Source organism: Salvelinus fontinalis, chromosome 6 (genome assembly GCF_029448725.1).
Source record: "Salvelinus fontinalis isolate EN_2023a chromosome 6, ASM2944872v1, whole genome shotgun sequence".
Taxonomy (NCBI): Eukaryota; Metazoa; Chordata; class Actinopteri; order Salmoniformes; family Salmonidae; genus Salvelinus; species Salvelinus fontinalis.
In genome coordinates, this window is record NC_074670.1 from 84,278,853 (window position 1) to 84,293,497 (window position 14,645).

Here is a 14,645-nt window from a genome sequence, read left to right on the forward strand (position 1 = left end):
ATATATAAGTAGGCCAGTCTCCTTAGTCTAATCATAGCAACATCCCCCTTCAGAGATACTCCCACTATCCTTTCCCTGATATCTCTGGCCCCATATAGCTGCTACCAGCCCACATAATCATTTCACACACAGAGAAAGAGCATTTTAAAACTCTTGTGTTTGTAATGTTTACCTACCTAGTTTTTTTTTTGTTTGTTGTTGTTTTGGCAATGTAAACATATGTTTCCCGTGCTAATAAAGCCCCTGTGACTAGAACTGAGAGAGAGGAGCGGGTGGGTGGTTGCCTTCATTGGTTGTCTCGAAAGCGCAATGACGTATGTGCAACCCGTGCGGGCAGTGTACCAGGAAGGGAGTGAAGTAGACTGATGTCATTGTTTTCTCCCTCACTAGAAGAGATACTATCTATATAAGTCCTTTTCACCGGCTGCCCTCAGAACAACCTCGGGTATGAAAAGAAAAACTTGTCTTTAACAAGAAACAACCCAAGAAAATACACACGAGAAGAGGAACGGATTGTTTTATTTTTTTATTCTACATTTATTCATTGTTACTGATTTCTTTTTCTCAGTGTACATTCAGTTTGGGAAAACGTCAAAGAAGCTAAGGAGAACAAAAGAACATACAACTGTTTCAAGAATAAATCTACTTGTGTCTTAAAAAAAAGAAAACTTCACAAGTTTCTATAGGAACAGGTGACACCGACCACCCAGAGGTTTATTTGCCTGTTCCACAGTCTATGTATTTGGATTTAACATTTGACGCTCGCCGCCCTCCTACTATGGTGATAATGGAAGTCCCCAGCATCGATGCCATGTCCCTCCGCGGGCTGCTGGAGGGGGAAGACCCGGGCTGTCTGGTCCTGGACTGCCGCTCATTCTTCTCCTTCAACTCCTCTCACCTCATCGGGTCCACCAACGTCCGCTTCAGTACTATAGTCCGCCGGAGGGCCAGAGGGGGGCTGGGGGTGGGACACATCGTGCCCAACGAGGACACGCGGAACCGGCTTCTCTCAGGGGAGTATCAATCGGTAGTGTTTCTGGATGATCGGAGTTTGGACTTTGGCCAAGTGAAGAAGGACGGGACTCTAATGCTCGCCGTAACAGCTCTGTGCCGACACCCGTGTGGGACTCGTTTCTTCTTTCTCAAAGGTCATTTGATTTATTATAAACGTGTAGCCTGTTTCTATAGCCAAAGGCCTACTCCATATTGATTACGCACTCATGGTAACGAACGGCGCAAAACAAATGTGCCATAGCGTAGGCCTACGTCAAAAATGAAAATCAAATCAACATTTATTGGTCACGTACACATGGTTAGCAGATGTTAATGCGAGTGTAGCGAAATGCTTGTTCTTCTAGTTCCAACAGTGCAGTAATATCTAACAAGTAATCTAACAATTCCCCAACAACTATCTAGTACACACACATCTAAAGGGGTGAATGAGAATATGTACATATAAGTATATGGATGAGCGATGGCCAGAGCGGCAAAGGCGAGGTGCAAATAGGTGGTATATAATACAGTATATACATGTGATATGAGTAATGTAAGATATGTAAACATTATTACAAGTGGCATTATTTAAAGTGACAGTTATGAAGTGAACACTGTGACTGTGCCGAAATAGCCACTTCACAGCTGCTACTGTTTATAACTGAGATGGTGACGTGACTGTTGTACAGTATCCTTACGTCTTATCTTGTCATTGTTTAGGTGGTTTTGACACGTTCTCCTCGGAGTATCCAGAGATGTGTACCAAGCCGTCAGCTCCACAGGGACTCAGTCTGCCCCTCAGCGCCCGTCCAGACAGCGCCGACTCCGGCTGCAGTCCATGCAGTACACCGCTCTATGACCAGGTGGGTTTTCTTTAAAACATGTATTCTGTATGTTATTACTGTGTAACAGCAATTTTACCTGTATAATAAATATACCAATGTCAGTCAGTGTGTCATCAAACAATAGATTCTGCCATCTTAAACTAATCTCAATTTGGTAGGCTATAGGCGTAAGTATTTATAGGCTCTGGCATTATTTTCTGTTCCTATCTTCTTCTCTAATACCACGTTGACGTGTTATTACTCTCAAAACAATGTCAGTGTGTCATCGAACTATAGATTTTGACATCTTCGACTAACTTTATTTAAATCCTATAACTTTAGGGCTGGTGGTTGACTGTTCTCTGTCCTGTTCCTCTCCTCCTCTCCAGGGTGGTCCAGTGGAGATCCTTCCCTTCCTCTACCTGGGCAGTGGCTACCATGCCTCCAGAAAGGACATGTTAGACATGCTGGGTATCACTGCTCTCATCAACGTATCAGCGAACTGCCCCAACCACTTTGAAGAGTCCTTCCAGTACAAGAGTATCCCTGTAGAGGACAACCACAAGGCTGATATCTCCTCCTGGTTCAACGAGGCCATAGAGTTTATTGGTGAGTGTCTTTTCTGTTTCAGGCTACATTTACATTACGTTTATTTAGCAGACAGTCCTATCCAGAGCGACTAACAGTGTATTCAGCTTCAGGTAACTGGGTAAGAAAACATATTGAGACCTTGGAACTATAAGGTTATATCTGACATGTTTGTAAAAAAAAAAAAATTGCTATTCACATATCATTTTTATAGCTTTTTGATTATTATTCATATGTCTGTGAAGTTAGATTTTTGAAAAAGTACATTTTAATTTTGGGGGGGAAAAAATGGATACCTAGAACGTTCTATTTGCATGAACCCATTTGAACTTGGTGCTATAAGGTTCTGTCTGCAATCCAATCACAAGCCTGAACAAAGACAGACGGATCAATCAGAACATGCCACCTCCCTCTAGGCATGGTCTAGGCATGGTCTAGGCATGGTCTAGGCTAGTCTAGGCATGGTCTAGGCATGGTCTAGGCATGGTCTAGGCATGGTCTAGGCTAGTCTAGGCATGGTCTAGGCATGGTCTAGGCATGGTCTAGGCATGGTCTAGGCTAGTCTAGGCATGGTCTAGGCATGGTCTAGGCATGGTCTAGGCTAGTCTAGGCATGGTCTAGGCATGGTCTAGGCATGGTCTAGGCATGGTCTAGGCTAGTCTAGGCATGGTCTAGGCATGGTCTAGGCTAGTCTAGGCATGGTCTAGGCATGGTCTAGGCTAGTCTAGGCATGGTCTAGGCATGGTCTAGGCTAGTCTAGGCATGGTCTAGGCATGGTCTAGGCATGGTCTAGGCATGGTCTAGGCTAGTCTAGGCATGGTCTAGGCATGGTCTAGGCTAGTCTAGGCATGGTCTAGGCATGGTCTAGGCTAGTCTAGGCATGGTCTAGGCATGGTCTAGGCTGGTCTAGGCTGGTCTAGGCATGGTCTAGGCATGGTCTAGGCATGGTCTAGGCATGGTCTAGGCTGGTCTAGGCTGGTCTAGGCTGGTCTAGGCATGGTCTAGGCATGGTCTAGGCTGGTCTAGGCTGGTCTAGGCTAGTCTAGGCATGGTCTAGGCATGGTCTAGGCATGGTCTAGGTATGGTCTAGGCATGGTCTAGGCATGGTCTAGGCTAGTCTAGGCATGGTCTAGGCATGGTCTAGGCATGGTCTAGGTATGGTCTAGGCATGGTCTAGGTATGGTCTAGGCATGGTCTAGGCATGGTCTAGGCATGGTCTAGGCATGGTCTAGGTATGGTCTAGGCATGGTCTAGGCATGGTCTAGGCATGGTCTAGGCATGGTCTAGGTATGGCCTAGGCATGGTCTAGGCATGGTCTAGGCATGGTCTAGGCATGGTCTAGGTATGGTCTAGGCATGGTCTAGGCATGGTCTAGGCATGGTCTAGGCATGGTCTAGGTATGGTCTAGGCATGGTCTAGGCATGGTCTAGGTATGGTCTAGGCATGGTCTAGGCATGGTCTAGGTATGGTCTAGGTATGGTCTAGGTATGGTCTAGGCATGGTCTAGGCATGGTCTAGGTATGGTCTAGGTATGGTCTAGGCATGGTCTAGGCTGGTCTAGGTATGGCCTAGGCATGGTCTAGGCTAGTCTAGGCATGGTCTAGGCTGGTCTAGGCTGGTCTAGGCATGGTCTAGGCTGGTCTAGGCTGGTCTAGGCTGGTCTAGGCATGGTCTAGGCTGGTCTAGGCTGGTCTAGGCTGGTCTAGGCTGGTCTAGGCATGGTCTAGGCTGGTCTAGGCTGGTCTAGCCTGGTCTAGCCAGCAATAATGGTAGGGAAACAAAACAACAACACTGTCAGAAGTGTTCAAGTAAATGACGTGGCCACATCGTTGTTCAAGTGATGCCAGTTCTTCGTCTGATGATCATAATATGTATTTGATGACGTGTTCTGACTCTATGTCGGTAAATAGTGTTACTCCGTCATTTATTTATTTAAATAGCTACAGTTAAAAATGTCTCATTGAGAAGTGTCAAATTGAACCGTATGGCTGCACCCAGGTTGACATTTCAGAGCCATACGGTTCTATCTGCGATTTAACCCCCCCCCCCCCCCCTCCCCCTCAACTAAAACAGTACTCTGCACTTCAGGTACCTTTAAGGTTTGTACCTTAGTGGGTTATTAAAGAAGAATTCACTACAAAACACTTCTGGGATATGAAAATGTTGATGCTCGATATCTCAGAACTTATGCTTTGCACAGGTCACGATATCACAGTCGTTGTAAGTAGCTAGCTAACTAGTTCTCTCTAACTAGCTAGCTATTCTCTCATAGCTCTAGATAACTGTCCAACATACGACAGAATCACCAAGCAAGGCAACCACAGCTGTAGTCATGGAAGCCATTAGTTTGGCGGGCAAATTAACTACTACAGCGCAACAGCCAACCCCCTCCCTCTCTCCAACTCAACAGCCAACCCCCTCCCTCTCTCCAACTCAACAGCCAACCCCCTCCCTCTCTCCAACTCAACAGCCAACCCCCTCATTCTCTCCATCCCTCTCTCCTCTCCTCCATTCAATGACTTGGATTTAAATAGAAAAAAGTTCCCTCCAAACCCCAACCAGCTGTCTGAGCCAGGGCTCCCAGTTCCCTCCAAACCCCAACCAGCTGTCTGAGCCAGGGCTCCCAGCTCCCTCCAAACCCCAACCAGCTGTCTGAGCCAGGGCTCCCAGTTCCCTCCAAACCCCAAACAGCTGTCTGAGCCAGGGCTCCCAGCTCCCTCCAAACCCCAAACAGCTGTCTGAGCCAGGGCTCCCAGCTCCCTCCAAACCCCAACCAGCTGTCTGAGCCAGGGCTCCCAGTTCCCTCCAAACCCCAAACAGCTGTCTGAGCCAGGGCTCCCAGCTTCACCACAATGGTGGTGACATCATCACAGCCCATCCACCCCTTTACCAGACCCCACTTTTAAAGAGGTGATCCCTTTTCATGTGAGAGACACCAAGCAGACCCAACAGACCCAGAATTCACTCTGCTTTTGTAGCAGGCAGCCAGAGAGAGAGAGAGAGAGCTGTATTCCAAATGGAATCCTATTCCCTTGATAGTGCACTGCCCTGGTCAAATGTAGTGCACTATAAACAGAATAGGGAGCCTTTTGGGATGTACCCAGAGAGAGGCTGATGGTTGAATGCAGCTCTCTCCTCTCCGGCTCTTTGTTCTGTCGGGACAAAAGGTAGTTTTCTCCAACAGGTTCACGGGCCGGCCTTTCTCCCAGATGAATAACTCCAGCAGGGGTGCAGCCAACCCCCCTTTGTCCCCCTCTGCCCCCCTCTCCTTGGGGAATAGCCCCCCTGATCACCCTCCACCCCAGACCCATCTAACTGCCCCATTCCTGGGTTAATGAGATGGGTCCGTTAGCAACACCATTAGTTCGTAACACTATGGAGGGTGATTTGCAACTGAAAGTGTGTCAGGAGGAATAACCTACTTTTCTATGAGTCACTTCCTGCTGTGCCTTAGTAGGCCTACTGACTGAGCAAGGAGGATACTGGTAACTTCCTGCTGTGGCTTAAAGCTTCCACATGCTTCAGTTTGGCAGGCGCATAGTAAACTGATCTAGTGGAACCTAACGAGGGTGCGCCATACCCCCTTAAAAAACCTTCGCTTAAAAACTAACAAAAAAATCTACAATAGTACTGTTTGTCCATTTTGAGATTCCGTAGCCAGTATAAACTCCCTCAAAATAGATAAGTCAAGAAATCTGTCATTCATTTGGATGTGTTTGTCGAGGAGACCTTAGTCGCACAATTTAACATCGAACGAAGATGTTTGGTGCTGTATTTGTCAATGAAAAAAATGTCATCATCTCTGAATGCTAACAAATACTTTATTGAAGAATCCCTACCGTTGACCAATCACCGACGAAGGGGCGTAAGACTTGGTCTACCAACTTCTGCTTGCCTCGAGAAAACATTTAGTGTGCCTGAACAGCCTGGGGGGGGGGGGGGAACCTTACCGATGTCCAAAACAAACATTAAACGTCATAAAACATGCACAAACTTGATCCGAAGTGTGTCGGCTGGGATGCGTGTATACAGTTTACGTATGGGTGGTCCCGGGAATTGAACCCACCACCCTGTTGTTACAAGTGCCATGATCTACCAACTGAGCTACAAAGGACCAATGGTATTCTAACACAGTCAAGAGAAACCTTTCAGAAATCTGGCAACAACTTACACAACTGTCCCACACTTACAGAAGAACTAAGTTGAATATGTTGTATTGACACATCTGTTGTACTAATCTCCCCTCTCCTTCTCTCTCGCCTGTAGACTCCGTCCGTAATAAAGGCGGTCGTGTGTTCGTCCACTGCCAAGCCGGCATCTCCCGCTCCGCCACCATCTGTCTGGCCTACCTGATGAGGACCAACCGCGTGAAGCTGGACGAGGCCTTTGAGTTCGTCAAGCAGCGCCGCAGCATCATCAGTCCTAACTTCAGCTTCATGGGCCAACTGCTACGGTTTGAGTCCCAGGTCCTGGCTACTACATCCTGCTCGTCGGAAGCCGGGAGTCCTGCCCTGGGGAAGAGCAGTACGGTCTTTAACTTCCCAGTGTCTGTCCCCGTCCACGGCTCTGCTGGACACGGACAGCTCTCCTTCCTGCACAGCCCCATCACCACCTCACCAAGCTGCTAAGGGGAAGAGTAGGACCATATGGAGGGTTGTCTGTCTTCGCCTGGACTTGAACTGAACTGTCACTATTGGTATCGAGTCGTTGTGACTGTACTGTCACAATACTAGTACTGTACTGTCACAATACTAGTACTGTACTGTCAAAATACTAGTAGTGACAATACCAGTACTGTACTGTCATAATATTAGTAGTGACAATACTAGTACTGTGCTGTCACAATACGAGTAGTGTACTGTCACAATACTAGTACTGTACTGTCATAATATTAGTAGTGACAATACTAGTACTGTGCTGTCACAATACGAGTAGTGTACTGTCACAATACTAGTACTGTACTGTCAAAATACTAGTAGTGACAATACCAGTACTGTACTGTCATAATATTAGTAGTGACAATACTAGTACTGTGCTGTCACAATACGAGTAGTGTACTGTCACAATACTAGTACTGTACTGTCATAATACTAGTAGTGACAATACTAGTAGTGTACTTTCACAATACTAGTAGTGTACTGTCACAATACTAGTACTGTATTGTCACAATACTAGTACTGTACTGTCAGTGTCACTCAACTACAGGTGATTAATCTTTGAGCTTTGGATAGACATTGAGCTCTAGAACTGAAGGAACCCTTATTGATGCCCTTCCTGGTGTAAAGGTCATAAAGAAGTGATCCTGGCATCACAGGACAAAAGGGCTACCTTTTGGAGAGACAAAACCAAGTGGCCTAGTTTATGGGTTAAATCCACAGGTCTGCCCCATCGACTTGAAAGGAGTTTCTCTGGCTATCAATATGGCAGTACGGTTATCACAGCATCCTCTTCGGAAGGTGAATGATACCCACAGATCTGCCTAGAATACCTCAACTTCTAGGAAGAGACAGCGAAGTCAGTGGCTGAAGGTAACTGGGGGAAAGGGTCAAATTTAAAGGAAGTTAGAAGTATTTTAATGAGATGAAGAGAAGAGATTGTATTCAAAGAACTTTTGTCAAGTATGCAAAGTCATTTTTTGAGAGTGGTCAACTTTTCAGAATCGCAATTTAAAAAATGTACCTGCCACAACTCTACACAAAATGGGCACGTAAAACCCTCCCTTGGTCACTCACAGACAGTCATATTTATTGCTACCAACCAGACTCTCAGGAATCATGAATTACTTTCAATGTCCCACAGCTTTGTTCACACAAAAAACGAGCTGTCATCCTGAGGGAATCCCGCTAATGCCTTGGCAAACGACGCAGGTTTAGATAAATCACTCCTCAAGACTCTTTATTGTTGACGAACAATGAATGTATCTCTGATCTCTGGCCAATCAGCCGGCTCGGAGAGCGGCAGAAGGTTTAGTTTAAAGTGGACGGGAAAGCCCCATTCACATGCAAATGTAGGCCTTTTTATAAAACACCGTAAGACCCCGACGATCCCGGCAATATTGGGGGAACCAACCAACCACCAGATACCTCTGAAACACCACCGTGCCTTTGTAGTGCTAGCAGCTGTTAGCTAACACTAGCTCTGTTAGCATCATACTAGCTCTGTTAGCATCATACTAACTCTGTTAGCATCTTGCTAGCTATTTTAGCATCATGCTAGCTATGTTAGCATCATGCTAGCTATGTTAGCATCTTGTACTGTTAGCATTATTAGCATGTTAGCTCTGTTAGTATCATTAGCATGCTAGCTCTGTTAGCCATTTGTACGATTTACAGCTCTGGGAGAGAGTCAGATCCCCTAAAGCACTAAGACGGGGATCAAACTCACCAGAGACTGCTGTCTGTCTTATTACCTATGTGATATTTATTGAACTAAAGTAATATATTTCTTACCATATATATTTTTGAATATGTTTGTTAGTAGTTGTTTTTTGATACCATTAAATAAATCCTATTTGTAATTTGTACTTCGTTGCAGAACTTTGTCGTTTCTTTATTTTTGACACATAGAGTAAATTGGAAATGCTATAAGACACACAGTAAAATGTAATAATTGTATATAACACCCCAAGAGAAAATAAATATGGTAGACCCAAATACACCACAATCGATATGATATACATATAGATTGGATGCCTATACACAGGACTACATCATCGATCTAACGCAGACATCTAGGCTTACAGACAAGAAGTGTTATAGTGTAACAGTGTTGGGCCTGATTTTCAGGACAGAATGAAATATATATATTTTTAAATATCTGAAAAATATATTTCATCAATATTTCATCAATGCTACATGAAACAAAAAGTGATGGTGTAATAATCGAATATATACGGACCCTGAACCACTCGATATGTCTGAAGCACAAAATGGTTAGTATAGTTACCATCCCTCTTTCTAGTATAGTTACCATCCCTCTTCCTAGTATAGTTACCATCCCTCTTCCTAGTATAGTTACCATCCCTCTTCCTAGTATAGTTACCATCCCTCTTCCTAGTATAGTTACCATCCCTCTTACTAGTATAGTTACCATCCCTCTTACTAGTATAGTTACCATCCCTCTTACTAGTATAGTTACCATCCCTCTTCCTAGTATAGTTACCATCCCTCTTACTAGTATAGTTACCATCCCTCTTACTAGTATAGTTACCATCCCTCTTACTAGTATAGTTACCATCCCTCTTACTAGTATAGTTACCATCCCTCTTACTAGTATAGTTACCATCCCTCTTACTAGTATAGTTACCATCCCTCTTACTAGTATAGTTACCATCCCTCTTCCTAGTATAGTTACCATCCCTCTTCCTAGTATAGTTACCATCCCTCTTACTAGTATACTTACCATCCCTCTTACTAGTATAGTTACCATCCCTCTTCCTAGTATAGTTACCATCCCTCTTACTAGTATAGTTACCATCCCTCTTACTAGTATAGTTACCATCCCTCTTACTAGTATAGTTACCATCCCTCTTACTAGTATAGTTACCATCCCTCTTACTAGTATAGTTACCATCCCTCTTACTAGTATAGTTACCATCCCTCTTACTAGTATAGTTACCATCCCTCTTACTAGTATAGTTACCATCCCTCTTACTAGTATAGTTACCATCCCTCTTCCTAGTATAGTTACCATCCCTCTTACTAGTATAGTTACCATCCCTCTTACTAGTATAGTTACCATCCCTCTTCCTAGTATAGTTACCATCCCTCTTCCTAGTATAGTTACCATCCCTCTTACTAGTATAGTTACCATCCCTCTTACTAGTATAGTTACCATCCCTCTTACTAGTATAGTTACCATCCCTCTTCCTAGTATAGTTACCATCCCTCTTACTAGTATAGTTACCATCCCTCTTACTAGTATAGTTACCATCCCTCTTACTAGTATAGTTACCATCCCTCTTACTAGTATAGTTACCATCCCTCTTACTAGTATAGTTACCATCCCTCTTACTAGTATAGTTACCATCCCTCTTACTAGTATAGTTACCATCCCTCTTACTAGTATAGTTACCATCCCTCTTACTAGTATAGTTACCATCCCTCTTACTAGTATAGTTACCATCCCTCTTACTAGTATAGTTACCATCCCTCTTACTAGTATAGTTACCATCCCTCTTACTAGTATAGTTACCATCCCTCTTACTAGTATAGTTACCATCCCTCTTCCTAGTATAGTTACCATCCCTCTTACTAGTATAGTTACCATCCCTCTTACTAGTATAGTTACCATCCCTCTTAATAGTATAGTTACCATCCCTCTTACTAGTATAGTTACCATCCCTCTTACTAGTATAGTTACCATCCCTCTTCCTAGTATAGTTACCATCCCTCTTACTAGTATAGTTACCATCCCTCTTACTAGTATAGTTACCATCCCTCTTCCTAGTATAGTTACCATCCCTCTTACTAGTATAGTTACCATCCCTCTTACTAGTATAGTTACCATCCCTCTTACTAGTATAGTTACCATCCCTCTTCCTAGTATAGTTACCATCCCTCTTACTAGTATAGTTACCATCCCTCTTACTAGTATAGTTACCATCCCTCTTACTAGTATAGTTACCATCCCTCTTACTAGTATAGTTACCATCCCTCTTACTAGTATAGTTACCATCCCTCTTACTAGTATAGTTACCATCCCTCTTACTAGTATAGTTACCATCCCTCTTACTAGTATAGTTACCATCCCTCTTACTAGTATAGTTACCATCCCTCTTACTAGTATAGTTACCATCCCTCTTACTAGTATAGTTACCATCCCTCTTACTAGTATAGTTACCATCCCTCTTACTAGTATAGTTACCATCCCTCTTACTAGTATAGTTACCATCCCTCTTCCTAGTATAGTTACCATCCCTCTTACTAGTATAGTTACCATCCCTCTTACTAGTATAGTTACCATCCCTCTTACTAGTATAGTTACCATCCCTCTTACTAGTATAGTTACCATCCCTCTTACTAGTATAGTTACCATCCCTCTTCCTAGTATAGTTACCATCCCTCTTACTAGTATAGTTACCATCCCTCTTCCTAGTATAGTTACCATCCCTCTTACTAGTATAGTTACCATCCCTCTTACTAGTATAGTTACCATCCCTCTTACTAGTATAGTTACCTACCTAGTATAGTACCCCTACCTAGTATAGTACCCCTACCTAGTATAGTTCCCATACCTAGTATAGTACCCCTACCTAGTATAGTACCCCTACCTAGTATAGTACCCATACCTACTATAGTTCCCATACCTACTATAGTACCCATACCTAGTATAGTACCCATACCTAGTATAGTACCCCTACCTAGTATAGTACCCCTACCTAGTATAGTACCCCTACCTAGTATAGTACCCCTACCTAGTATAGTACCCATACCTAGTATAGTACCCCTACCTACTATAGTACCCATACCTAGTATAGTACCCATACCTAGTATAGTACCCCTACCTAGTATAGTACCCCTACCTAGTATAGTACCCCTACCTAGTATAGTACCCCTACCTAGTATAGTACCCATACCTAGTATAGTTCCCACATCTAGTATAGTTCCCATACCTAGTATAGTACCCACATCTAGTATAGTTCCCATACCTACTATAGTACCCATACCTACTATAGTACCCATACCTACTATAGTTCCCATACCTAGTATAGTTCCCATACCTACTATAGTTCCCATACCTAGAATAGTTCCCATATCTAGTATAGTTCCCTTATACCTAGTATAGTCCCCATACCTACTATAGTACCCATACCTACTATAGTACCCATACCTACTATAGTACCCATACCTACTATAGTTCCCATACCTAGTATAGTTCCCATACCTACTATAGTTCCCATACCTAGTATAGTTCCCATATCTAGTATAGTTCCCTTATACCTAGTATAGTCCCCATACCTACTATAGTACCCATACCTACTATAGTACCCATACCTAGTATAGTACCCATATCTAGTATAGTTCCCATACCTAGTATAGTACCCCTACCTACTATAGTTCCCATACCTAGTATAGTTCCCATACCTAGTATAGTTCCCATACCTAGTATAGTACCCATACCTAGTATAGTACCCATATCTAGTATAGTTCCCATACCTACTATAGTACCCATATCTAGTATAGTTCCCATACCTAGTATAGTACCCATACCTAGTATAGTTCCCATACCTAGTATAGTTCCCATATCTAGTATAATTATCATACCCATACCTACTATAGTCCCCATACCTACTATAGTTCCTGTATCTAGTATAGTTCCCATACCTAGTATAGTACCCATACCTAGTATAGTACCCATATCTAGTATAGTTCCCATACCTAGTATAGTACCCATACCTAGAATAGTACCCCTACCTAGTATAGTACCCATACCTAGTATAGTACCCCTACCTAGTATAGTTCCCATATCTAGTATAGTTCCCATATCTAGTATAATTATCATACCCATACCTACTATAGTCCCCATACCTACTATAGTTCCCGTATCTAGTAAAGTTCCCATACCTAGTATAGTTCCCATACCTAGTATAGTACCCATATCTAGTGTAGTTCCCATACCTAGTATAGTACCCCTACCTAGTATAGTACCCATACCTACTATAGTTACCTACCTAGTAAAGTTCCCATACCTACTATAGTTACCTACCTAGTATAGTTCCCATACCTAGTATAGTTCCCATACCTAGTATAGTACCCATACCTAGTATAGTTACCATCCCTCTTACTAGTATAGTTACCTACCTAGTAAAGTTCCCATACCTAGTATAGTACCCATATCTAGTATAGTACCCATACCTACTATAGTTCCCATACCTAGTATAGTTCCCATACCTAGTATAGTACCCATACCTAGTATAGTACCCATATCTAGTATAGTACCCATACCTACTATAGTTCCCATACCTAGTATAGTTCCCATACCTAGTATAGTACCCATATCTAGTGTAGTTCCCATACCTAGTATAGTACCCCTACCTAGTATAGTACCCATACCTACTATAGTTACCTACCTAGTAAAGTTCCCATACCTAGTATAGTACCCATATCTAGTATAGTACCCATACCTACTATAGTTCCCATACCTAGTATAGTTCCCATACCTAGTATAGTACCCATACCTATTGTAGTACCCATATCTAGTATAGTTACCTACCTAATATAGTTACCTACCTAGTATAGTACCCATACCTAGTATAGTACCCATATCTTGTATAGTTACCTACCTAGTATAGTACCCATACCTAGTATAGTACCCATACCTAGTATAGTACCCATATCTAGTATAGTTCCCATACCTAGTATAGTACCCATACCTAGTATAGTCGCCATATCTAGTATAGTTCCCATATCTAGTATAGTACCCATACCTAGTATAGTCGCCATATCTAGTATAGTTCCCATATCTAGTATAGTACCCAAACCTAGTATAGTTCCCATATCTTGTATAGTACCCATACCTAGCATAGTTACCATCCCTCTTCCTAGTATAGTTACCATCCCTCTTCCTAGTATAGTTCCCATACCTACATTACATGCTATGACGCAGACGATCCTCTTCAGGATTGGTGGGTCCACTGAGGGACGGTTGAGCTAACGTAGGCTAATGCAATTAGCATGAGGTTGTAAGTAACAAGAACATTTCCCAGGACATAGACATATCTGATATTGGCAGAAAGCTTATATTCTTTTTAATCTAACTGTACTGTACAATTTACAGTAGCTATTACAGTGAAATAATACCATGCTATTGTTTGAGGAGAGTGCACTTTTGTGAACTTGAAAAGTTATTAATAAACAAACATTTTGAACAGAAATGCAATGGTTTATTGGATCAGTCTAAAACTTTGCACGTACACTTCTGCCATCTAGTGTCCAAAATCTAAATTGCGCCTGGGCTGGAATAATACATTATGGCTTTTCTCTTGCATTTCAAAGACACATGTTTTTTTCATTGTATTGTCTTTTTCCAGATCTATTGTGTTATGTTCTCCTTCATTCATTTCACATTTCCACAAACTTCAAAGTGTTTCTCTTCAAATGGTACCAAGAATATGCATATCCTTGCTTCAAGTCCTGAGCAACAGGCAGTTAGATTTGGGTATGTCATTTTAGGTGAAAATTGGAAAAAAAGGGGCAGATCCTTAAGAGGTCATTTTGAGTACATTGAAAGCCATTGAAA

At 42.7% G+C, this 14,645-nt stretch overlaps 1 protein-coding gene across 1 annotated transcript; it reads left to right on the top strand.

The window, feature by feature from the left end:
* Positions 1–386: 386 nt before the first annotated feature.
* Positions 387–8,928, top strand: LOC129858551 (dual specificity protein phosphatase 1-like). Its single transcript, XM_055927871.1, has 4 exons — positions 387–1,148; positions 1,714–1,856; positions 2,207–2,426; positions 6,672–8,928. Exons 1-4 carry the CDS (start codon positions 737–739, stop codon positions 7,031–7,033), a joined length of 1,137 nt encoding a protein of 378 aa, XP_055783846.1. The 5' UTR covers positions 387–736; the 3' UTR covers positions 7,034–8,928.
* Positions 8,929–14,645: the final 5,717 nt, after the last annotated feature.